The sequence below is a fragment of the Cyclospora cayetanensis genome, unplaced genomic scaffold (assembly GCF_002999335.1).
Source record: "Cyclospora cayetanensis isolate NF1_C8 unplaced genomic scaffold, CcayRef3 CcayRef3_contig_6, whole genome shotgun sequence".
Lineage (NCBI taxonomy): Eukaryota > Apicomplexa > Conoidasida > Eucoccidiorida > Eimeriidae > Cyclospora > Cyclospora cayetanensis.
This window is the reverse complement of record NW_020312590.1, coordinates 203,389-227,636: the sequence shown is the minus strand read 5'-3', so window position 1 is coordinate 227,636 and position 24,248 is coordinate 203,389. Positions and strand designations below refer to the sequence as shown.

General features: G+C 52.9%; 4 protein-coding genes across 4 annotated transcripts; 2 read left to right on the top strand and 2 right to left on the bottom strand.

The window, feature by feature from the left end:
- Window positions 1-56: 56 nt before the first annotated feature.
- On the bottom strand, window positions 57-1,836 carry LOC34622251. The gene is made up of 3 exons (XM_026335120.1): window positions 967-1,836; window positions 443-838; window positions 57-332 (listed from the first exon to the last, which is right to left on the bottom strand). Exons 1-3 carry the CDS (start codon window positions 1,834-1,836, stop codon window positions 57-59), a joined length of 1,542 nt encoding a protein of 513 aa, XP_026190905.1.
- Window positions 1,837-2,156: 320 nt separating this feature from the next.
- LOC34622252 lies at window positions 2,157-3,084 on the top strand. The gene is made up of 5 exons (XM_026335119.1): window positions 2,157-2,318; window positions 2,375-2,533; window positions 2,605-2,676; window positions 2,818-2,949; window positions 3,007-3,084. The coding sequence occupies exons 1-5, from the start codon at window positions 2,157-2,159 to the stop codon at window positions 3,082-3,084; spliced, it is 603 nt and encodes a 200-aa protein (XP_026190904.1).
- A 7,873-nt stretch (window positions 3,085-10,957) lies between these two features.
- Window positions 10,958-17,046, bottom strand: LOC34624264 (the record flags this gene model as incomplete). The annotated part of the gene is made up of 11 exons (XM_026335118.1): window positions 10,958-11,075; window positions 11,333-11,400; window positions 12,378-12,500; window positions 12,806-12,995; window positions 13,408-13,511; window positions 13,838-13,934; window positions 13,971-14,077; window positions 14,256-14,431; window positions 14,999-15,332; window positions 15,948-16,091; window positions 16,834-17,046. Coding segments are annotated over 11 exons (1,674 nt in total), but the record flags the coding sequence as incomplete, so codon positions are not given.
- Window positions 17,047-18,099: 1,053 nt separating this feature from the next.
- On the top strand, window positions 18,100-23,082 carry LOC113146777 (putative uncharacterized protein DDB_G0271606). Its single transcript, XM_026335117.1, has 6 exons — window positions 18,100-18,155; window positions 18,423-18,459; window positions 18,685-18,772; window positions 19,079-19,248; window positions 19,594-20,558; window positions 22,911-23,082. The coding sequence occupies exons 1-6, from the start codon at window positions 18,100-18,102 to the stop codon at window positions 23,080-23,082; spliced, it is 1,488 nt and encodes a 495-aa protein (XP_026190902.1).
- The last annotated feature ends 1,166 nt before the right edge of the window (window positions 23,083-24,248 follow it).

Sequence of the window (24,248 nt, the reverse complement as noted above, 5' to 3'; positions counted from 1 at the left end):
AACCCAGATCAGAGGACCTTTGTGAGATCGCTGGATCATCAGGCAGAAAGGGGGCTTCAGGGAAGATGCATACCTGCGTGATCTGCCCCGTGGTGGCTGTCAAATTTGTACGTTAAGTGGAGAACACCGTAGGCCACGATGCTAAGCAACCACGGCGCCACAGTCATGCAAAGCATAGAGAGGGAGATCGCTCTGGCGTTTCCACGGATAATCGTTGCAGAGTGAATGTGTGCGCCATGAGGTGGTTTAACGTATCCGAAGACATGTTCACACAGGTAGCCCACTATAGGCGCTCCCAGTAAAGCTGCTCCGACGCCCTCGAGGCAAGAAACCTGCATGAATTCACATGCGTGACAGTGAGGTGTCTGCCCGAAAATAGAGGGAACGACCAATTTCTACTAGTAATACTGGAACTAAGCACAGTACTACTTCGTCTCCCTACCAATGCAAACGTTGTAGCGCGATGATCCGGATGTACAATTTCCGTAAGGATAGGACGATTGACTCCAACTCCAGGCCAGCCAGCCAAAAAACCAATTAAGATCGCTAGAACGAGGAATATCCAGAGAGACTCTGATTCTCTTGGTACGCAGGTTAACATAACGGTCATGAGGACGCACCGTGCAACAATGCACACCTGCGCTAAGCACTGGCGACCATGATGCGGGTGTCTGGAATGTATGAAATCACCTGTCAACCCAATGACTGGGGCTACGATCATAGCAGCAATCCAGCTGGACGACACAATAAAGGAGGCCCACCAGTCTGGAATGTTGCAATATTGGAAATACATTGTGGAGAAGTGAATTGCAGAACGAGGAATTCCATTGAGAATGCCCTGAGTGTATCAGCAACATATACAGCGTTATCACAGGAAATTTCTCGACCAACGAGGTGCACCCGCGACAATTTGCAATTACGTCTGCACTCAGTGTCTGCACTGTTTCGGGTTCTACAGTGCCTCACCATTATCAGCATTACCCATACGCTGCCGTTGGAAAACACGTAAGCGGTGTCGCGAAGAGAAAAGCGCTGTCCTCCCTGCTGTCTCTTATGTTGCTGAGGACAGTCTGTAACAGTGCATCCAAGAATAATTCCCACGATTGTTGACAAGAGGCCAAAGCTAGCTAGCGCATATCGCCAGCCTTGAATCCCCCAAAGGCTCAAACCAGACACAGATGTGGTAAGCGTTAAAGATATAACTCTGCCAAACGATTGGAAAAAGTGCAGCATCCCAAAGCTGCGGCCTCGATCACTTTCTGGGATTTCCTGCGCAATGACTTTTTGCGACAGTGGCCCCATCGCTGCCATGAAAACACCGAGAACACACATGATGGGGACTATGTGCGACTGCTGCGTAGCATAAAATATGGCGCTAATTGCTGCACCCCAGCCAAGAGCTGTACAAGAAAATATGCGGCGACGTCCGCAACAATCGATAATGACGCCCCAGATTGGGCAAGTCAAAACATGAGAAACCCTAGCAACGGAAGATACAAAACCAAGGGACTGCGGGGTAAATCCCATATCCCTTTCAAGAGCCTTGAAACACGCTGGAAGGAGCTGGTCGACGGCACCATGAACAGAGCCATACAGATAAGTGGCGCGAATAACGCGTTTGGAAGCAGTGTTCAGAGATTTTCCACATATATGGGCACTAAATCCAGACCTAGCAATAGACTCTTTAGGTTCAGCTTTTGCTTGTTCGGGAGGCTCATTGTATGCAGCAGTCCACAAGCCAGTGGACAGGCGCCTGGGCGAGCCTAGATCACTCATGTTTTCACTTGTGCTTCTGCTGAACTGGCCAGCGTCGATATCTGTAGTAGACGACGCCATTTCGAGTCCCCGAGAAGCGGGAAGACCTAGTCATGGAGCCCCTGCTCAGTCAGAACCGTGCTTCACCATAATCCAATCCAGTGAAATCGGGGAGAAGGAACGGTGCGGATCTTTTCTTCCATAAAAGCAATACCGAAGTATAAAATAAAACGGAACGAAAAGGTGGGTTCGCGAGAGGCTTCATGTGAGGCATGTGCTGTCGATTCGCAGTGGCGTATGGACACGAGGCGCAGTGATATCGTGTAGTCGGTAGCGGCGTGCCAGGCAGTGTTGTTTCCTCATACGGCTAATGCAGTGACTGCTGAGCTAAGCATCCGAAAATGAGGCGCTACGCTTCTTTATTTGTGATTGCCGCCTGTATATGCGCTGGTTCCAGTGCAGATGACGATGATGACTATTCTCCACCCGTGCCGTTGCGCGAGGCGGTTACCGCAAGCGTTGAGCCGACAGACATCAGCGACTCTTCCCTCACCGAAACACCGGTAACTGCTGACCCCACAAGATAGACCATATACTTATTTATTCTTTCCGGTTCTAGGCGCTAACTCCTGCAGAAGCCGGTAAGACGCGAAGCCTTGCGTTACGTTTCACGCGTTCACGATGCCATTTCAACCCAACAGCCGAGAGACTTCGTCAAGAAGCAATAACGTCACAACAAAATGAGGATGAGGATGATGATGATTCTACAAATTCAAACGTTAGCAGCTGTGATGATAAAGCTTATTCTCTACGCAGTTCTGTACATATTTTATGACGTACAATGTGCAGGAAGATGCTTTTGCAACGGAAGCCAAAATCTCCGACATTACCAAGCTCTCAAAAGGCTCCGTGAGGGCACCTGTGCTTTAACTTGTCTTTGTATGATTTTACTCATCCTTATTAATCATCGAAGGAGGTGGAATCTGCAAGGGAACGTCATACAGCAGTAAGCTTCTTGCAATCAACCCGATCAGTGGTGTGATGTATCTTGTTTGACTGCAGAGTGTGGCGGCACTAGATGCTGAGATCAGCGAAACCACCGAAAATATCAAGGCCCCCAAAAGGATTCAAAGCAGGAAGCACCGCGTAACAGACGTCATCGATGAAATAATGGGAGGAGAATTCAACACTGAAGTCAGAAAACGTTTCGACTTGATGAATTCGACAAAAGTCAACTAAGTCTGCTTTTAGGTGAACCAGAGGATGGCTGACAGCTTTCTTAGCGCCCGCCCTCATTTTCTGCGCTCAAAGGCGAACCGTGACCTGTAAAGTTTGTATATTTCCTCTCCTGAACCTCCGGAATATCACCCCCTGGATCATTACCGCAATAGCTGCTGTGCTCCCAAAGCATCAATAAAGTGCTGAAAAGGAGATATGATATATTAGTGTCCTAATGGCTGATGTGTTGCTTTGTAACCTGCTCTGTTAGACAAATTAGATGAAGGAGTATTTACTTTGCATCAATTGACTGCCGCATGAAAGCAGGGCTGCAAACCATCGTCAGCTGGGTAGCAACGTATCAGGTAGCACTACTCACTAATAAAAATGCCAGGTGTTGCCGTACATAATTTGTGTCACACCGGTGACTCAATGCTTCTTTACATCGGCAGTGGTACAGGGCTAATGAGTCTGTGCACTTAGCTTGTAGCGCTTCACCTCAGGTCTCTGTAGACAGACACACTTCTTCACGGGCATTACATACTGGATACAGAGCTGTTGAGTATTTCCCAGCGCAGTTCACGCCTCCTACTGAGCAAACGCTTCATGCTCTCGACATAGGAAGAGACAGTGGGGGCGGCGCTGCTTCATTCTTCCAGCATTCCAGGCATCAAAAGAATTAGGCAGTTTCCTACTAACTCCTATCCACCAGTTCTACCATTTCCAAAACCAGTACACTTGACTATCCAGCGATGACTTTATAGCACATGTAGAGCGCCTTTTAAGATGCACCCGAGGAATGTATGAGCTATTTGGCGGGCTAACGTGCACTTGAACACTTTCTACTACACTAGTTGTACCTGAAGAAAAATCAGTAAAAGCCGGTCAATTGTTTAAACGTTCGTATATCATATTAGTCCTACAGCATGATTAGCCAAATACGATAAGAATCACGTGCTTGTGTCCTAGATGGCATGTGCGCTAGCTGTGGTTTCTTGTAGTAAATAGAGCCTGCAGCTACACGCACCCGCGTTGTGCTTTGCCTCTTATATCGGGAACTGTGAGGTCCGTTGGAATAAAATGGTGGGAGTTCTTCAGCAAAATGCTTGATAAATGTCTATTTTGAATCGATTCTGTACCGTAGTGTCCCCCCGATCCCATATAAGGGTCATTACACCAACTGTGGCAACTTTATTATGACCTGTACGCGCTTGGCACAGGAAATGGGCTGTCTCTTACTGCTGGGCCGTCAGTGCCACTTAGCCAATTTAGCAAAGCTGCTGTTTTATGTAGCTTAGAATACAGTGGGCTGCACCGATCCAACTTTTGTGGTGTTGGCTATCATCGATACATATACTGATCATGATGGGTCGGAGCGTTACTTGGCTCTTGCAGGTAGCCAAAGTGCAATGTTCCGTGCAACCTTTCAGCAAAGGTCTCCGTTGGTTAACTACGAACTGAATGCACCATTAATTAAAAGGTTGCTAAGTGATGTTTTTCGAAGGATCTTTTGTCTTTCTGTGGCCGCATCCTTCAAGGTTCCGAAATGAGGGAAAAGTGACTGCTAGTGCGCACTTAGTTGCATCCTCTATTTACACCGAGCAGTCACAGCTAATGGCACAGTACATCTGGCGCATATGCACAGAATACTGCGTCTTCGTATATCGTAGTCATTGCACAGGACTGTTTGTTTGCTACAAGCTCAGCTAAACCAATTAGCCAATTACTTACACTTCTTTATTTAGATATAAATAGAGTAATGTAAAGTGCAGAAGTCTCAAATAGCCCGCTGCAACGAGGTCCGAGTGTGGTTTACGTACGTATGCACCCCCTCAATCTAGGGGTGTCTAGCTGTGCCTTGGGCTGAAGTCATCGTCGAATGAGGGTCAACAGGGAAGAAGCTGCTTCGAAGAGACAATTTCGTGGTTCATTAGGATTGTCGCTTTGTTCACGGAATGGCGGGATGACACTAGACTCGCACAGCCGACGGGGGGACGTTACACTGGGAGGGCAGCGGCACCTTTGCACATAGGACCTATAACTGGCCTTGTAAATGGAATAAATGGGCATGTGCCCTTGGCGTAAACGCGGTTCAACAAGACACAGACCTATGCAGGTAACAGTCAGAGGAGGGGGCGGCGCCACTTCTTCTTTTGAAGGGGTTCTGCCTTCTTGCGCCATCAATACACTTTCTACTTTCAGCACTCAAGAAAAGTGGCGTACTTTCTGCTTTTTCTTCTGTATATGCTGGGAACGCGTCTTTCAGGGGTTGCACAGGAGGACTGTGATGGGCAGTGCAGTCGTGCAGGAGAGTGGGGAATTAATACTCCCTGAAAGAGGTCCTATATGAATGTTTGGGCATTAATAAGTTGGAAGATTGGATGCAAATTCATGACAGCTCATGAGACATCATCCTGGCATGCCGCGGTTGGGTGGTTCGGCGGTGTCTGCCTTTCGGGGGCGCCCCCAGCATCATGAAGCAGTCCGGAAGACGAACGCACAGTTGAAACCCTTGTTCAACACCGAAAAACACATGATTTATGACTACAAAATTGGTAGTAAGAGGGTTTCCTGAGTTTTTTCGTGACTCGCCGAGAAAGCCCCGGACGGCGCGTTGCCTCTGGTCCTACTTGCACTTGGCTCTTTGCGCTTTCTGCCCCCAGTCCGAAGGGTTAAACAGAGGCAGTCTATTGGCGAGCTCCAGCAGGTTCTTTGCAGGAAGTCTTGAGCGGTGCGCTTCGCGTATCTTCCTGCCGAGCATCCTCGAGCAAGCGCGCTTGCCGAGTGAGCCGTATCGTCCAGGCCGTTCATCTTGCGAGCTTCTCCTTGAGGGCGCTCCTTGGCGTATGCCGGCGCCCTTTTGATGCACGCGGACGGCTATGATGGCGAGCCTCCTCAAGTCTTCAACTGAAGCCTTCGCCTTCGCCGAAGATTTCGTAGACTTTGCACGTCGGGACAGGCAGAAGGATGAGGAGAAGCAGCGGGAAAAGCAAAGAGCCACGGAGCAGCGGGTGAGCTCTCGGCGGTGCTGCCGAAGAGTCAGTCCCGTCGTTTTGCCCATAGCCTGTGCCGCATCCTTTAGGGAGGTCATCCTGCGCGCCTCCCCCAGAGCGGTAGTAAAACTTTTGCAGTGAAGGCGCTGCCTCTGACGCTCAACTGAGGAGGGCGTAGCAACTCGAACACAAAATAATTCATGAGGCTGCGTAGAGCAGCCTCATGAATCATTCCGACTGACAGGCTTCCCGCGCGCAGTCGACCTTTAAAGCCGCCGGGGAAGCAGCACGTTTGGAGGAGTCCGTTGGTCGACGCGATCGCAAAGATACCCCTTTGCGGCTCTGTATGAACGTGCCTTTTCCATTCAGGCTGTTTCTGATGCGAGAGAAATCATTGGCACTGCGGACTATGGTATGCTCCTGCCGATTTCTTGATTTGAATGCCGTCGGTTTCCAGTACCCTTAGGTTTTATGTCGCGCCTCTGTGGCGCTCTACACGCACTCTTTTTTGAATCGCTAAAAAGATAGAGCCTCCTTTTCTTCTGTCCCTTCACCTCTTGGAATAATCCGTGTATTCCTGCATCCGCCTCACCATTGCGGAGCTTAGTGCTGCCTCTCGCCTGCTTCGTCTCGTTTTTACGGGTCTCTCTCTCTCTCTCTCTCTCTCTCTCTCTCTCTCTCTCTCTCTCTCTCTCTCTCTATCCGCGTGCTGTCGCCACGTGTGTGGGCTACTGCTCCTGGAGCCGTCGGAATGGCAATCTGCTACTCTCTCAGGAAAATTTCAACGCCTCTCTAATCGCCTGAAGGCCGAAGAAGTCGAAGAAGAAGAGCGAGCTAACAGAGAAGCAGCGCGAGCGCGCGCACTGGCTGCAGGTTGCGGACACGATCACTCCAAGGTGGGATCCTCTTCCCTTCTTCCTCCCGCATCTTCAACAGCTACTTCTGGATGACGCATGCACTCTGGGAACGTCTCGCATCCTCCCCTTCCCGCCACTGTGCGCTTCCTACGCCTTAACACTTTGCACTTTCTCCCCACACACGCGTCTACAGAGCGCTGAAGAAGCAGCCGCTGGACCCTGCAGGCTTTTGAGGGCCGAATTTCGCTGTGCAGGAGAGGCAACTGTTCGAACGGCCCACGCTAGAAAAGATTCAGGCAGCAGACAGGTACTAAAAGCAGTCTGACAGTCCCTGTAAGGCTTTATGGCGCTGGATAGGCACCTGCACGCAAATAGCTTCCTCGCGTTTGCGTGCGCAAGTTGACATCCAGATTTCGCGCAGAGGGAAATGCAGCTTTCAAAGAAAAGAACTATGGTCTGGCGGCTGTCAATTACCGGAAGGTGCGAGACGGCAAAGGACAGACAGACGGACAGAGACAGACAGGCAGAGAGATACAGAAGGAGAGAGAGAGACACCCTGCATGCAGTGGGGGCTGATGTGGACGCTTCGATCGTTGGCAGTTGTCTCGTGCACTTTCTCTGTCGCTTCTGACGTGCTTGTGTATCTCCCAGGCGTTGCTGCAGTTTGACTACACATTTCCTTCCACCGCAGAGGAGGAGACAATGTACCAGCAGTCCAAGCTACCTTGCCATCTGAACTTGGCTGCATGCAAGCTTCAGCAGCGCGAGTTCGACGAGGTGTATATACAGTGCAGACTGGTAGGCACGAGGCGCGCACCTGGCTGCGGTGAAGGCCGTTGTGACTGCGATGTGGGCTGTTTGTGCGCGTGTTTCTCTTTTTGCACTGCCTGCGAAGTGGTAGTCAATATTTGAAGGCGCTGTTTAGCCGAATCTGCAAAATTCAAAAGAGCACGCTCGCTTCTCCCTTTGCCTTTGCCGTACGCCAGCGGTGAAAGCCTCCCCAGGAGTCTCAGAACCTGCCCTTCAACATCCTTGCAGTGCGTTTTTGCTGCGCGGCTGCCCTTTCAGGCCTTGCAAATGGATCCGAAGAATTGCAAGGCTTTGTACAGAAGAGGAATGGCATATATGATGCAGGATCACCTAGAAGAAGCCCAAGAGGTCTGGCACTGCTCTTGCTGCTTGCTAGCTTTGCTGCTGCTGCTCGTACGGGAGAAAAAGCTTCTCTCCTGGTGGCGCAGAAGGCAGCTGTGCATGGACGCCTCTTCGTAGCTAGCCAGGCCTCCCCCCGTATGCGTGTCTGTTGTGCAACAGTCTTTTATGGGGGTTCTGAAGTCGGAACCGTCAAACCCGCATGCCATTGCCGCTTTAAAGGAGCTTCAGACAAAGGTAATAGATGCTTTTTAGGGGGTGTGCGCGTCTAGATACGCCGTTCGATGCGGAGCAAACGGGCAATACAGCAACAGAGAAAGATAGGCGATGCATGTTTCTTCAGCCTGTGGCTTGTTTCCACGTATGCTGCTGCTTGTACCTTTTGTGTCTGCCTTGTCTCCTCGGCGGTGGATACATCTAATATCGCTGTGACTGTCTCTTTTTTCCCTCTCTCTTTTTCTCTGTCTCTGTCTTGCGCTCGTTCTTCTGGTGGTGGTCTGCAGCGGTCTGGCTGTGCTTCTGCCACGCTTATTCTCAGTTCCTGGCCCCTAGCGTCTCTGGCGGTTGGTCAAGGCGTATTCTTTTCTTTCTGATTGATTCAGTTGCTAGCTGCATCATGCGTCGACTGCCTCGGCCATTAAGGGGTGCCGCTGCATGTGCAGCGCGCGCAAGAGGGGCTGCGATTGCCGCATTTTGAGCGGTGGATGTCGGCGGTGTGTGCCTGCCTCAGAAACTCAATTACCACAAGACTTCCACGGATACATACAAACGCATGTTCAACGCAAACTCACAGCCTGCGCGGCAGCCAGCGGAGCCGCACGGAGGACAGGAAGCTGACAAGCAACCTCATACCCAACCTGATACACCCTCAGAGTCGAAGTCTGACATGCAGCCTGATGCGCAAGCGGAGCAGGAGCCCGACAAGCACCCTGATACGCACCCTGATACGCAACCTGATACGCTTCTAGAGCAGAAAGCTGATACGCAATCGGAGTCGCCGTTAGAGCAGTGGCGTCACGAGGAAGCGCCTGCGTGTTCACCAGAGAAGTCGTCTTGCGCCGCCAGAGGTGCTGCTGCTTCGGCTGCTGCTGCAGCTGCACGCTTTGCGCCTTCTGGCGAAAAGCTTTCTTCTGACATTGCTGCGACACCTGCCTGCCATCCAGTGTCCGTAGCAGCAGCAAAATTAGCAAGGGGGGGCTGCGGCTGCAGAGACGCGGCGAAGAGCTCTGAGAGAAATTACCCCAAGGGGTGCAAAGGCCATCCCTGTTCTTCCGAGGATACGGTCCAGAGAAAGAGATCTGCAAAGACTGGCGCTCGATCCTCTGTTGGTGTCAGTCATATATGGACTGCTGCTGGTGCTGCTGCCTTTGCTGTTGCCGCGTGTTACTGCGGGCTGCGTGGCTGCTTTGGGGGGGAAGTGTCTCTTCCACCTGCCGCCGCTGCCATGCTTGCAGCAGCTGCAGCAGCTGCCCACAATCTTGGCATCTGGATTGTGGGCAGCTGCTTGCTGCTGGTGCTGCTCTTCAGCGTTTGCTTGTTGACCTTTTGATGTGCAGCCGGCAAGCAGCCTGCCTGCTCGGCGAGGAGATCCTCAGCAAGCGGCGCGTAGTGTAGGGGCCTCCACGGGGGCGGCGCCTTGAGCGGCACAAACTGCAGCAGCAGAGCCGACTTGAGCTGCGGATGGCTGTGCTGCCTCTTGGGTGTCTGATCTGGCGAAAGCAAAGGCGGCAGATCGGACATCTTTCTGTCCGTCAGCAGCGACTGCCCGGAATTCAGAGGCTGCGCGCTGCTGCGCCGATGGCGGCTAAACTGCAGTGACTAGATGCTAAGGGGAAGGGGTAGGGGGGAGGTAGGGAGGGAGGGCGCTCTTCTAAAGTCTTTTGATGCTCGTTTCCGTGGCTTGCCGCAGGGGCAATCAATGTATTGCTCCCGCGCTCGTTAGCATTAGAATCGCGTTTTAGTTCGAGACGGCTAGGAATGGCAGACAGACGGCCGCGCGATCTCTGCGAGGTTCAAAGGCTTGTATATAGATGCCCTGGACTCGCTTCCGCAGAGGCTGGTAGCGAAGCGCGTGTAGAGTGCACGGAGACGATGAGAGTTGAGAGCGAATTACGGGGCAGAAGGTGCGCATCTCCTGTACAGTGTAGGATGTGCACGGGGCGCTCTGCCCAGGATTCGTTTCCTCAGGGCGTGGAGTGTATGTGGTCTATATATATATATATATATATATATATATATATATATATATATATATATATATATATATATATATATATATTGGCCGTACGACCCTGCACATGCACCAGTCGTCCTTCTCACAGGCAGTTTGCTAGGCAGCTGCTCGCGAGATAGAGGGAAAGCCGTTCGGCTAGCCGTCCAGCGTACTCGCTCGGTGGCTAAAACTTGCTGCCTTGTGACGAGTGCCAGCTGCCCTCTGCAAAAATCTACGGCAGTGAGTCCGCCTCCCCCGCAACGGGGGCTGCCGCAAGGTTCTGGAGGTGCAGCTGCTGCGGAAGCTCTTGCTTGGCATCGTCCTTCTTTTTTGTGGCTGCCTTTGGCCTCCTGCTTGCCGCAGCCTGCTGTTGCTGCTGCTGCACTGCTGCCGCTGCAGCAGGGGCACTCGTGTTGTTTGCAGCACTCCTTTCCCCCCCTACGGAGGGCGGACGGCACCGCGGACGCGCGCTGGAAGTTCGCATTTCTTCTTCAGCTCCCTGCGTCGGCACAGCTCGCCCCACACGACCGGAGAGGCCGCTGGCTCGTCGGCTACCACATGCATCACCCCCCCAGCTCGAAGAGCTCTTACGCCCTCCCTCCCCGAAGAGCCGCGGCAACGCTTCGAAGAAAACGCGGCGGTGCGCTTTGTCCTCGCTCGACACGCCAAACGACCCCAGAAAAAAACAAGCGCAACAGACAGCCCAACTAGGATGCAAAGCCATCCGCGCATGCACCGAAAAAACACGATTCTCCCCCCCCCCAAAACCGCCTTTAAGCAACGCCTCGTCCCTCCTCTTCCTCCCGACCCCGCTCAAGGCGGCAACGCCACACGCTTACCTCGCGCTGTCTCTTTCGCGGATCTGCAAGTCCATACGCCGCGAATACTTTGCTGCAGCATTACACAGTCGCACACTGTAGTTGACTGAAGACAAGCAAAGTTCACGGCCGGCACGCGCAAAAGAGAGCGACAGAAAAAAGAACTGAAAGACGCACGCGATCCTCATTTAAGCTGAAAAATGCCGCCACGACGGGCAGGCACCCGCTCTTCACCCTCCCCTCTCGGCCTCTAGCCAAACGTAAAAATACCAAGGAATATAGGCAGGGAATCCTGAGAAAGAGTCTATCTGCATGACACTCTTAACATACCAAATTTGATCCTCGAGAGGCAGCGCCTTCCTCTGCAAGTAGCGTCCCACTGCACGGGCTAGCCAGGGCTTTGATAGATGCGAAGACAGGTGCAAACACACACACATACACACACACACACATATTTCATAGAGAGACAGAAGGGGCTGCAATCCAGAAGAGAGACTATGAACAACAAAGCCCCAATGCTGCATGTAGGCGGCGGCATGCGCTTAGATTGCCCTAGGATGCTGGACGGGCAATAGCGAGTCGTATATGTATAAATATATGTATGCACGATATTTGCATGATGGGTATGTCTCTCTATTTCCCTCTAAATATGAACACATACATATACAACAACAAATATATGACATATATATCTATGTCGCATGCAAAGACACGCGCAAAGAAGCTCCCAAAGAGATGCAGTGCAAGAAGGTGCAGGCGCTGTACACAGCGAGGCGCAAGGCTGACTAAAGAGCTGCTTCCGCAGCAATATGAGAGGCCTTTTTTTAAGCGGCAAGCGGCGGCATCTCCGTGCATTTCGCATCATCTACCTTTGCGTAAAAAGATGCTCTCCGCTGGCTGTCTTGGTATTCGAAGAGGCAGCTTTCGTCAGCAAGGAGGCGCTGATGGTCTGGGACGCAGCTCTCTAGCTGTTTTAGAATGAACTGCAGAGAGAGGGAAAGCAACAACGCGAGAAGGCTGCGGCAATAATCTGAGACAGCATCATGGAGGGATGCGAACACCGGCAGGTGCCTTTCTCCACAGCAGTGCGATGCAGAATCAAGACGCCCTAAACAGCCCATGGATGCAAATAGCAAGGCATGAAGCATGTGCGCACACGCGCGCGCGTAGAGTAAGGAAAATCGAATGTAAGCTTTTTAGCGAGAGAAAGAACAACCAAATGCATGTATGTATACATGCATGTGTATGTGAATACGCACATGTATACATGTACGTGAACACGTACATGTGTATGTGTACGAATTCACATTATATATTTGAACATATATATGTGGAGATCTCGACGCATATCCGTAGAAATACAGATTTCACGAACCTCCTTGGGATCTTTTGCCAAGGCGCTATAGAGTTGCATTTGCGCCACACGCTGATGAATCTGCTGTAGCAGCAACGTCAGCTGGCTATCAAGAGTATCCATCTCTGCATTCAGGGCGAGCTGCTGCAGCGGACACCCACACATACACGCACACACACACGAGCCATAAGCCAAGCCGGAGACAGACGCAAAAGCAAGATGCAGAGGACGGCCGACAATCCATACATACGATGATGATGTGATGCAGATGTGCAGCACTGCGCCCGCTGGAAATCTCTCCCGAAACGTGCAGGGGAAAGAACGCAGCTGCAGCAGCATCGGAGCCAAGAGGCCTCCTTCCGAAAACGCATGCACGGCAAGGGGGAAGATGGGTGCTCCATGCTGCAAAAAAATGTATCACTGCATCTTACACTGCACCCTTCGCATACCTTCTGTTGCTGGGCAGGGGAAAGGGCGTGCTGGTGGGGAGCTGCCAGCCAACTTTCGAGACCTAAAACGCAGCAGGCAGTTGCTGCACTGCTGATTGCGCTGCAATTACTGCTGCCGCTGCACGTGGTGTCAATGCAATCCAGAGAAAAATCATACGTGTGCTCGCTTTCAAGCCAATCGCCTGAGAGGCTGAGGGCGCACACACATACAGACATAGATATATGCATGTATACATGTACGTACAAATACTTACATGTACACATACGGAGATATATATGTATGTACATGTACATATATGTACATATACATATACGCACATATACAAATACGTACATGTACATATATGCACATATACATATATGCACATGTACATATATGTACATATACATCAATATATACATATATATATGTATCAATGCGCATAACACCCCTGCGGCTGTCAGCCACCAGAAGTGAGGGCATCCGATGTACGCGCATTGCCCACAAGGGAAGGGCTGTTTGTATGAATCGAGGTGATACCACGAGGAGGAAACTTTTCGCAACTCCAGGAAACTTCCCCTCAGGAAGGCGACACAAAGCAGCAAAAAGAGAGAAATCTCACCGCAAATTGTGTGTGATAACGACGGGGGTTGGTGGCAGAAGGTGTTGACGTAGCAACTCGGGCAGGTCGGGCAATCCAAATGTCTGTACATCAGATCCAAACACCTGCGAGCGACATCAGACGCATATATAATATACAAACATATATATACATATATATATACCCATGCACACTGTACATGACACACCATTCCGCTTGTCAGTGCTGTGTAGGCATAGTATGAGTCGGCCGCCTTGCTGCTGCTGCTGCTCCTCGTTCGCCTCTTTCCCCCTGCCCCCTGCACCTTCCGCTCAACTTGTTCTTCTTCTCCTTGTCGGCGCCTGTCTCATGCAAGACGTGGTTTCAAAAACGCTCAAAGAAAGCAGAAGGAGGGCAGCAGCAACCAGGGTCCGTCTACATAGCTTCCAGGATGTGTAGCAACAGCACTTACTCGCCGCAGCAGCTCGTCTGTGCGAAAGCGGACTCCCTTGTAATTCGGCTTGCCGCTGTTGCTGTTCAGACTGCTGCAACTGCTGCTCCCGCTGCCGCTGCTCCCGCTGCCGCTGCTTCCCTCCGTCAGCCACGAGAGCACCAACCCCTTGGTGAGGCAGTACGAGAAGATGCAACGGAGGACTGAGCAGAGTGAGAGCTGCCTCTGGCCTGCACAAACTGCCGAGAGCTGGGGGGAAAGCTGCAGCACACTCCGCAACGAGGGATCGAAGACGGCGGGAGTAAGGCAGGCTGTAGATGAGGAGCAGGACGGCTTTCAAGCAGCAGCGAAAGCAGCAGCAACACCTGGGGCACATTTCTTTGCGCTAAACAGATCCACCCCATCAGCAACGCAATAATCGCCATCCGCAGCAACCGACCCCAAATGTGGGAAGCCTGTGCTTGAGGAAAAAGAGGATCTTCAACGTCAAGGGGGTGTCACCCCGCCTTTGCAGCACGAGCTCTTCCACAGGATCACCCCCACCCCAATGCCACGCCACAGTCTGCGAGCCAGTTAGCACAACAATTCGCTCGAAGAAGGAAGAGAGGCAGCAGCCTTCCTGCACAAAACGCAAGGGGTCCACAGAGATAGAGGAGGCGCTACGAGGCAGGCAGGGAAGGGAGGGGCAAAAGCAACAGCACATGTGCTCTCCGCTAATCGCCGAAAGAGTCAGAAGCACGACTGTATATATGTGTACGTGTATATGTGTGTGTATGGATGCATATACATATATGTGTATATACGTCTATGTATATATATAGATAGATGTATATATATATATATGTATATGTGTATGTATGTAGATGTGTATACGTATATGTGTGTATACGTCTATGAATATATACATATGTGTATATATACATATGTGTATATATACATATGTATGTATGTACATATGTATATATACATGAATATATATGTGTGTATGTGTGCACATCCACAGCTTTTCATACGCCACGGTGAGGGCACCCAAAGAAGAAGGAGGCATTCTTCCAAATGCAGCAGCAGTAGTAGCAGCAGCGAAGGCAGCAGCAGGAGCCTGATCTGCCTCTGTACGTTTGTAGACAGCCCTCAGGCGTACTTGCAGGCAAAATACACCCACGCGAAATGATGCAAGCACACGCAGACGCACCTGCTTATCCAAAGCTTGCCCCTTTATATGCAATGCCCAAGAAGGCGGAGGTTCCTGCACGAGAGAAGTCAGCGCGGGGGGTGGCAGCAACAGCTGCTGCTGCTGCTGCTGCTGTTGCTGAGCAGCAGCAGCAGCTGCAGCAGCAGCGGCTGTTGCAGCAGCAGCAGCAGCAGCAACAGCAGCGGGCGGCTGCAGCTCGTGAAGGGGAGGCACTTGGAAGTGTGGCGCGTGGTGCTCAGAGACGGTAGGTGGGGGCTGTTGATTTGCGTGCGTGTTGTAAATGAAGATGCGCAGGCGACATCGAGAAAGCAGCAAAGGCAGCGACTGCAAGTAAGCGCAAAAAGGGGCATTTTCAGCTCCTGCCAATTGAGCTCCACCCGCAGTCAAGAAAAAGGCTGGCTGGCTGGCTAGCTAGCGAGCTCGCTAGCCAGCTAGACCCCTGCGCGCCACCACGATGTGGCAAGGCAAAAATGCAAAATGAAGCGGCTAAATTTGCACTCTATTATTTTAAGAGGAGACAGGGGATCGCATGGCGGCAGGAGGAGGAGAGGCAGCAAATGCGAATGATGCTTTGACAGACACGTCACGCAGAAAAAAAAGAAAACAGCAAGAACCATCAAAAACGCGCAGGCCGCACGGATCATTGGAAATGTGTGAAGAGATAAAGAAATGAGAGATAATGAAGGGAGAGAAAGGGAGAGAAAGAAGCGAGAGAAAGAGGGGAGAGATAAAGAAGCGAGAGAAAGAAGGGAGAGATAAAGAAGCGAGAGAAAGAAGGGAAAGAGAAAGAAGCGAGAGAAAGAAGGGAAAGAGAAAGAAAAGAGAAAAAGAAAGAGATAAAGAAAGAGATAAAGAAAAAAGAGGAAGAAGGAAACAGACAGAAAGAAAAAGAAAGAGATAAAGAGAAAAAGAGAATACGAAGAAGCGGCAGCAGCGTACCTGTCTGTTAGCGGGGAGATGGAGGCACGGATTGTGGGTGTCTCTCAAAAGCGTGAGAATTCTCTCTGTGGCTTGCCCAATGGTAGATTCTGCAGACTGCAGTGCTTCAAGGCTTTGTGCAAGGGAAGGAAAAGCTAACAAGGCCTATGAATTGCCACAACGCATGCACAATATACACTGGCATGACCATTTGTCACGTACAGAGAGGGGAGACACCGCAGGAGTAGTAGAAGCAGCAGGAGCTTTCGCAGAGAGAAAAAAACGATAAAACGAGACCTCTTGCATGCAGGAAAAGCAGGCAGACTGCCTAGAGCAAGCCTAGACAGAGGCGCGTCCATAAAGGACGCCTTCAAGAAGTGGCAAAAAAGCATCCAAAGAAATTCTCACAAAGACAACACAACCATGCAGTGAGCCAGCATGTGAGCCAGCATGTGAGCCATCGCACAAACGCACCAACAAGAGCAGTAGCAAGAACAATAAGAGCAGTATCAAGAACCACAAGAGCAGTAGCAAGAGCAATAACGGCAGTAGCACGAACAATAACAGCAGTAGCAACAAGAACAAGAGCAGTAGCAAGAGCAATAACGGCAGTAGCACGAACAATAACAGCAGCAGCAAGAACAAGAGGAGTAGCAATAACAACAGCAGTAGCAACAACAACAAAAGCAGTAGCAAGAGCAATAACGGCAGTAGCACGAACAATAAGATCAGTAGCAACAACAAGAGGAGTAGCAACAACAACAAAAGCAGTAGCAACAACAATAACAGCAGTAGCAACAAGAACAAAAGCAGTAGCAAGAGCAATAACGGCAGTAGCAACAACAAGAACAAAAGCACCAACAAGAGCAGCAGCAATAACAACAATAAAAAAAACAACAACACCCACGTCTTCAGGAACGTCGGATACTTGGAATGTCTGATGCTTTTTGAGTTGTTGTGGCCGTCTCTGGTGTATCTGCTGCTGCTGCTGCTGCGTGGAGGCTGCTGCTGCAGCGGAAGAGCTACCCCCGCTGCGGTTGCTGTTAGGCACTGCAGCAGTTTTTTTGCTGCTCAAACTGGCAGCAGCAGCAGCGGTGGCTTTGCGCTGCTGCTGCTGCTGCTGCTGCTGCTGCTGCATTGCGCTTGTCGCTGCTGCTGCTGCTGTTGGAAGCTCTTTCTCCTGCAGCTCCGGCGCAGTGCAATGCAGCGCAGTGCAGCGCAGTGCGAAGTGCCTGCTGCTGCCACAGCGCAGGCACAGTCGAAGAGCAGCGAGCAGCCTTGCGAATCTCCGAGGCTGCAGGAAAAGACGTCGTGGTTTCCAGTCGAGGCTGCAGCAGCTACCCCGAAGACTCCTCCTGCCGCTGCAGCTGCACGCGCTGCTTTTTCGCAGCCGCTGCGTGCAGCGGCGCGAAAAGAATGGCGGAGTCGCAGCCGCAGTTGGCTTGGGGGTACTCTGCCACACAGCCGCTCAGCCGTCGCTTGTGTGAGCGGCAGGGGTCGATCTTCGCCGTGTTGCGGCTGCTCTATTCCCGCTTGATAAAGTTTGTGAGGGATTCAAAAACACCTAAATCTCCGAGTTTTTTCAGAGTCAAAGACACCAGCAGCGGCGGCAGGCCGCCCCTGCAGTCCCTGCTGCTGCTGCTCAGCTCTAAGGGGGCAGCTGCGCTGCGTGCATGCATGCATGCATGCATGCATGCAACCAACGCAGCTGCACCCTTTTGGCATTCGCCGCAGCAGCCAGGACAGCTCCTGACAGAGAGTAGTAGTGCAGTGGCATGCTGTCTGTGCTACGCTTCATGGCTGCAGTTCGACGGCGCGCTAAAACTTGAACAGCGCCTCGTACGACACGATCTCGACCTCCAGCGGCACTGCTCTAAAAACGCGAGGCTGCAGAAGCTGCTGAAGCTGCTGAAGCTGCAGAGGACGCAGCCAGAAATTCAACACACACACGCACACACACTGACGCACAGAATCCCTTGCCAAGCAGCAGGCTCCACGGGAAGACGCGTGTGAGGATTCGAGAAAGCGGCAGGCAGACACACACACACACAGACACACACACACACAGACACACAACAGCGGTAGCTGCGGCAAATTCTCAGACTGCAACTTCCACGGGTGTAACCCCCAAAGTGAGGATTTGCTGCTGCTGCCTCCCACCCCGTGTGCTGCTATGGGGCAGCAGCAAGAGGAGAAGCAGCAACAGCAGCAAGAGGAGAAGCAGCAGCAGCAGCAAGAGGAGAAGCAGCAGCATCAGCAAGAGGAGAAGCAGCAGCATCAGCAAGAGGAGAAGCAGCAACAGCAGCAAGAGGAGAAGCAGCAGCATCAGCAAGAGGAGAAGCAGCAACAGCAGCAAGAGGAGAAGCAGCAACAGCAGCAAGAGGAGAAGCCGCAACAGCAGCAACAGCAGCAGCAAGACTGTTTAGGGGAAATCGCGCTGTCAGCTGACGTGTTGCCGCAGGTGTATCCCTCTGGAGTTGTTCATGGAGTCTGTAGGCTGTGGAAGGAAGCTGCGCAGGAGCAACTGAGGCAGGCAGCGAGAATTGCTGCCGCTAGACTTCGCCAGCAGCAGTTCCTGTTTGATGCACTAGTGCAGTCACGGTTGGAGCAGAAGCAGAAGCGGAAGCATCACGTGCCGCAGGCGATTGGCAGCAGCGAGGATTGCACGAGCCTCAAAAGCAGCGATGGCAGCAGGCTCAGTGGTGGCTGCTTCAACGGCGTGCCTCGCAGTAACAGTGTGCATGGCATCGGCAGCAAGCTGCCTAACCTGCAAACTCTCCACTCCTTGCGCGATTTAGCCAAGCAGAATCTGCTGCAGCAGCAGGCTTACCTCCTCCAGCAGCAGCATCAGGGGGAGAGGCAGGGGGAGATATGGAAGTCTCAGCAGCTGCTGCATGAGGTCAGAGATTTTAAAAAGCCTTGGCAGCTGCAGCCGCTGCGTATACGGCAGCAGCGGCAGCAGCATCGGTCTGCTGCACCGCAGTCTGCCGTAAAGCAGCAACAACAGCAACAACAGCAACAGCAACAAGAACAAGAGCAACAGCAACAACAACAGCAACAGCAACAACAGCAACAACAACAGCAACAACAACAGCAACAACAACAGCAACAGCAACAGCAACAGCAACAACAACAGCAACAACAACAGCAACAGCAACAGCAACAACAACAGCAACAGCAACAACAGCAACAACAACAGCAACAACAACAGCAACAACAACAGCAGCAGCGACAGCAACAGCAACAACAACAGCAACAGCAACAGCAACAGCAACAGCAACAGCAACAACAACAGCAACAACAACAACAACAGCAACAGCAACAGCAACAGCAACAAGAGCAACAACGAAGACATCTGGAAAAGTATGCACTGAGGAGCAGCGAAGGCGGCCGCTGCCGTCTTCGCTATTCGCACTGCAACATGAGGAGCTTGCGGGGGAGCTCTGGCACAGTATCTGCAGATGGAGATACAGGTGGAAAGGGGGGGGGGAGGTGTAGGCTGTCACGTTGCGATTCGAGCGCTTCAGCGCGTGAGGTGAAAGCCGCAGTGGCGGCTGCAGCAGCGACCCCTAGCAGCAACGGCAGCTCGAGGAGCAGTCGAAGCAGCAGCAGCAGCCTCGTGCAGCGAAGCTGCCTCAAGAGGCGTAGTGTTCGCGCGTGGAGGAAGCGGAGACTGCGGCAGCAGCAGATCGTCGTGAAGAAGCGGAGAGTTGTGCAGCAGCAGCAGCTCGAGCTGGAGGCACTGCAGCAGAGGCTGCGATGCGAGAGTCTGTTGCTGCAGGAAGAGCGCAAGTACCAGCAGCAACAGCAGCAGCAGCAGCTGCTGTTGCAGACGTTGCTGCTGCGGCAAGATCCCCAGCGGTTGCCGCGACAGCAGCAACAGCAGCAGCAGCACAACGGGGGGCTGCTGCATGCAGCCTCTGCAGCCGACAAGTGGCTTGCCGAGGAGACTTGGCCCTACCCAACTGCAGCAGCAGAAGAAGAAGCTCAGATTGTCGTGCTTAAAATTACCTTGGGAGCTCCGGATGCGAGCGGCAGCAGCAGCAGCAGCATCCAAGCGTTGGGGGGAAACGGCAGCAGCGGCCTGTATGTGCAGGCTACCTTTGCTCCAGAAACGAAGCAAAAACATCTGCTGCTGCTGCTGCAGCAACAGCAGCAGCAGCTTTCCACCCTCTCAGACGCTGAGCGGCTGCAGCTTCGCGCACTCCGGCAACACTTGCCGGAGGGGCTTCTGCAGCAGCAACAGCGACAGCAACAGCGACGGCGACAGCAGCAGCAACAGCAGCAGCAACAGCGACAGCGACAGCAACAGCAACAGCAACAACAGCGCCCCGCGTGCAAGAGTGAGCACCAGCAACAGCAGCAGCGGCAGAGCACTTTCATTCGGCTAAGAGGGCCAGGGGGTAGGTTTATCAAGGCATCGTCAGCTCAAAGAATTCCGCAGAACGAGAGCAGCAGCAATAAAAACGCAACTTGCTCAGGCAAGAAGGAATGCGGTTACTGGCTGCCTCCTTGGGGCCGTGCTGCTCTTCTCGTGTGCAGCTGGTTCTCAGCTGAAACTGCATCCCGCCTCTTTCCGCATGCCTTCGCTGCTGCTATTGCTCGATCTAGTGCCTTTATGCTGAAGGAGCAGCACCACTACCGAAAGGAACTTACGTCACTGCAGCAGCAGCAGCAGCAGCAGCAGCAGCGGCAAAGCGGGTTCCATGCCAGTAGCGTGTCTTTGAAGCGCGAGACGTAGAGAGGGGAAGGGGGAGCGAGGAGGCACTGCTGCAGAAAGCGTAGCAGCCGAGGCTTCTCGTTGCGTTTTGCAGAAAGCCTTGTTCGTTCTGAGAGCGCTGCGGCTTTGCAAAGCTCCTTGGCCCGCCTTAAACACGCGTTCGAACGGTGTGGCTAGCCAAGGGCTAGCCAGCTGTGCAGCGAGATTCTGCCTCGCAAGATTGCGAGAGAGGTAAACAGGTGTACTCTGTATTGAGCCGGTAAAGGAAGATCTGCGCAGCAGATCTCGACGGGTGGACTCCCTCGACCCCTCGTTGCATTTTTGCCTTTTGCCTTTTCGGCGTAAGCGGAGGAGTGGTTAACCAGCTGCTCCACCACGTGAGCAGCTGGCGTACTGTGTGTGGGTACGTAGTTCACTAGGCAGGGGGTGGATCAGCCGCTACGCTGCTGTGTGGATAGACATACGCACATTAGGCATCCAAGTGAGTCGGCGAGCAGCTGCGTAGCTAGCTGGTCGTGCAGCTGTAGTGCCTCTAGATGCCTCCAAGTCTGGCTGTTTCGGTTCGTTTGCCTAGCTAGCTATCCTGTGTGTAAATGGGTGGCCCTACGGGTAGCTGGCCGTCTACACATAGATGTATACCGTCTCGACCGCTTGCTTGCTCGCTAGCTAGCTAGCTAGCTACAGAGGACCTCCGCAAGCAGCCCGCACCGCTGACTGCCGCTGCCTCCGCACGGAGTTCAGCTGGATGGATCTGCTGCTGCAGTGCTGCTTGCTGCGACGCGTAGCTGCCTAGACAGCGGGCTTGTGCTGCCCATGCAGTGATGCGTTGCGGGGGAAGGCTGCCGCGTGCGTCGGTTTTGAGAGGATCAACAGAGGACAGCCAGCGAGAAGCCGAGTAGCGGGAGGTGGGTGCAGTCGTTCTTTTATGTGGAAGAAGACACGACGTTCTAGGGGGGGGGAAAGGGGGAGGGCGCGAGAATGCAGAATATTCGAATCTTTTTGCACACGTGGGGTGTCACGACACTCTAAATGCGTCATGTATGCATGCATGTATGCATGCAAGTATGCATGCATGTCACATTCGGAGTGGCGCATGGCTGTTCAGGCTCGGTGTATGCTGTAGAGGGCGCTAGGCCAAAGGCCACTTGTCAATTTCTTGGAGGTTTCGCGGAAGAAGCAGAGCTTGGCGTGTGAGTTTCTCGGCTACATTTTCGCCTTTCTGCAGACGGCGTCGCTGAACTGTTGTCTTTGCTGTCGCAGTTGCTGCTGCGCCAGGAGACTGTGGCTTGTTTGGAGCTGCGCAACCCCCTCCCCTTCGGCTTCTTGCTGCTGTGGGGTGGGGGAGGGGGAGGGCTGGGGTGTAGTGGCGTTGACTCCTGGGCATGAAAGCCACTGGAAAAAGCCTGAAAAGACTTCCCCGATGGTGTTGAGGCTTTCATTCTGCGCTTCCGCGTGCTGCTGCTGCTGCTTAGCGCTGCTGCTGCTTGTCTCTGCAGACGCCTTAGAGGGTTGTTGCTGGAAGTCGTAACACGAGACCGTGCGAGTGATGCCGTTCGACAACCCTAAGCGCATGCGGCGGATGTTTCTGCGCTCTTGAGACTGCAAGTTCGCCGTAAGCTCTGCCTCTCGCTGGAACAAGAGCGACAGGTAGCAGAAATCTCCCTCTGTGGAGCAGCGAGAGTAGGGCAGGCTGCGCGACATGCAGCACCAACGCAGAAAGCAGCAGCAGCCGCAAACACGCAGCCACGCGCCGAGGCAAAGGACGATTGGCGCGCTGCATGGGTGGAAGTGACGCAGTACGAGCCACTCGAAGAAAAGGGCGTAGAAGGCATTCGGTAAAGAGGCGCCACACGCAAGGCATTGAACACATGCAAAAACGCCTCCAGAGCGAGAAACAGCGAAGAGCAGAGAAGAGCAGCCACATGCCAAGTGGCAGCAACGCCTTACCTACGGCAGGAGAGCAGTGGCAACAAAGTGCAGCAGCAACACAGTGCAGCAGCAACACAGTGCTTACATGCCAGAGCCGACGAGCTGCACCACAAAGGCATCGAGCGTCAAATCTGGGGGCAGCCACCTCCTTCCTGCGCAAGCAGGAGAAGACACAAAGTGATCCTTCGAGTGGGCGTGTGGCGCTAGAAAGGTCAGTGCCTCCTGCGTTGCGCACAATAGCGCCTTCAAGAGGAGGTGCATGCGCGCTTGCACACAACTCTGAGGGCAGCAGAACGGCTTTTTCCCAAGGCAGTATCCCCCGCTTCCCGAGGCAGCCTGCCAAACGCACTAGAAGAGGCACACGAGCACTGCGAGTTGTGGCAGACAGCTCCCCCAAAAAACAATGTCTGCACAGATCTGCACGAGCATCCGTGCAAAAGCGCTGCAGCCGCCAGATCTGGCAAGCCGCAGACAGCATTTGAAGACAGCATGGCGCCGAAGAATTGAGGCACGGCAGGAAGAAAGTGCAGCACACGCGCAGCTGCCTGGCACGTGGAAGCTAAGGGGGGTGTGGCAGGCATGAGGAGAAGGCAAAGGTCTCATGCTAGAGCACTGCAGTGTAGACCTCTCCACGCAAGAAGAAGCGCCAAAAGGAAGAAGAAAAGGGAGAGCACGACGCGCACGGCGTCAAAGGACGAGGAAATAAACTTTCCTCCTCCCTTCCCCCTCCCCTTTTCCGCTTGCACAACAGGCTGTACCCGAAGATGCCACAGAAAACAAGACCGTGCGAGTGCCAGAGAGGCAAAAGTGTCGGGAAGGGGGCAAAGGAAGGATGCAGCATGCAAGGAAAACGTTTTTCGCGCCGTATGGAGGGAGCCAGACGAAATACGCGACAAGGCAGCCATTGCGATCTCACCTACTCCGCCGCCTCCAGACTGCCCTCCAGTGACAATGACTTCCTCCTCCGTTGCCTCCATCAAAGGAGCTAGCCAGTGCGGCAAGACGCGTGGCTGTTCTTGCTGATGTTGTTGCGATGGCGAGGCAATGCCTTCCCTGCGTTGAGATCCCCTGCAGCTGCCCTCAGCCTCCCCATGATGCAGTTGCCACATCGCCTCTTGGATATGCGGAGGCTTTTTAGGGTTAGGAAGAGGCGACTGGTGTGGGTTCGGTGGTAGCAGCAACGAAGTCTGCTGCAACGCTCTGTCTTGGGGGTGCTGGCATTGCGAGACATCCTCCTGCTGTTGGTGCTGCAGTTGTTCTATGTGGTGCAGTTGTTGTTGGTGTTGGTGCATTTGTTGCTGTTGCTGTTGGTACAGTTGGTGTTGTTGCTGTTGCTGTTGCTCTTGCTGTTGGTGGTACAGTTGTTGGGGGGCGTCTTCTGACTGCAGGCGAATCTCGCGTTGCTGCATGCGCGTAGAAGCGTGTAGGGATTGCTGCTGCTGCTGCTGTTGTTGCTCTGGGGACGAAGGCGCCTTTCCAGAAAGCTGCTCAAGCGGAGTTCGCAGCTCCAAACTGTGCTGTTGATGATGCCGCTTCCATGGTGTTTTCTCTTTTGGCTGCAGCAGAAATCGCGCATCTCGTTGTTGTGCCTTTCGGGGGTTCCTAGGTCTTCTGTATCTCGAAAGGCGATTCTGTTGCGCGTTGTTGAGCTGCTGCGCGTCGTTTTCGCGGCT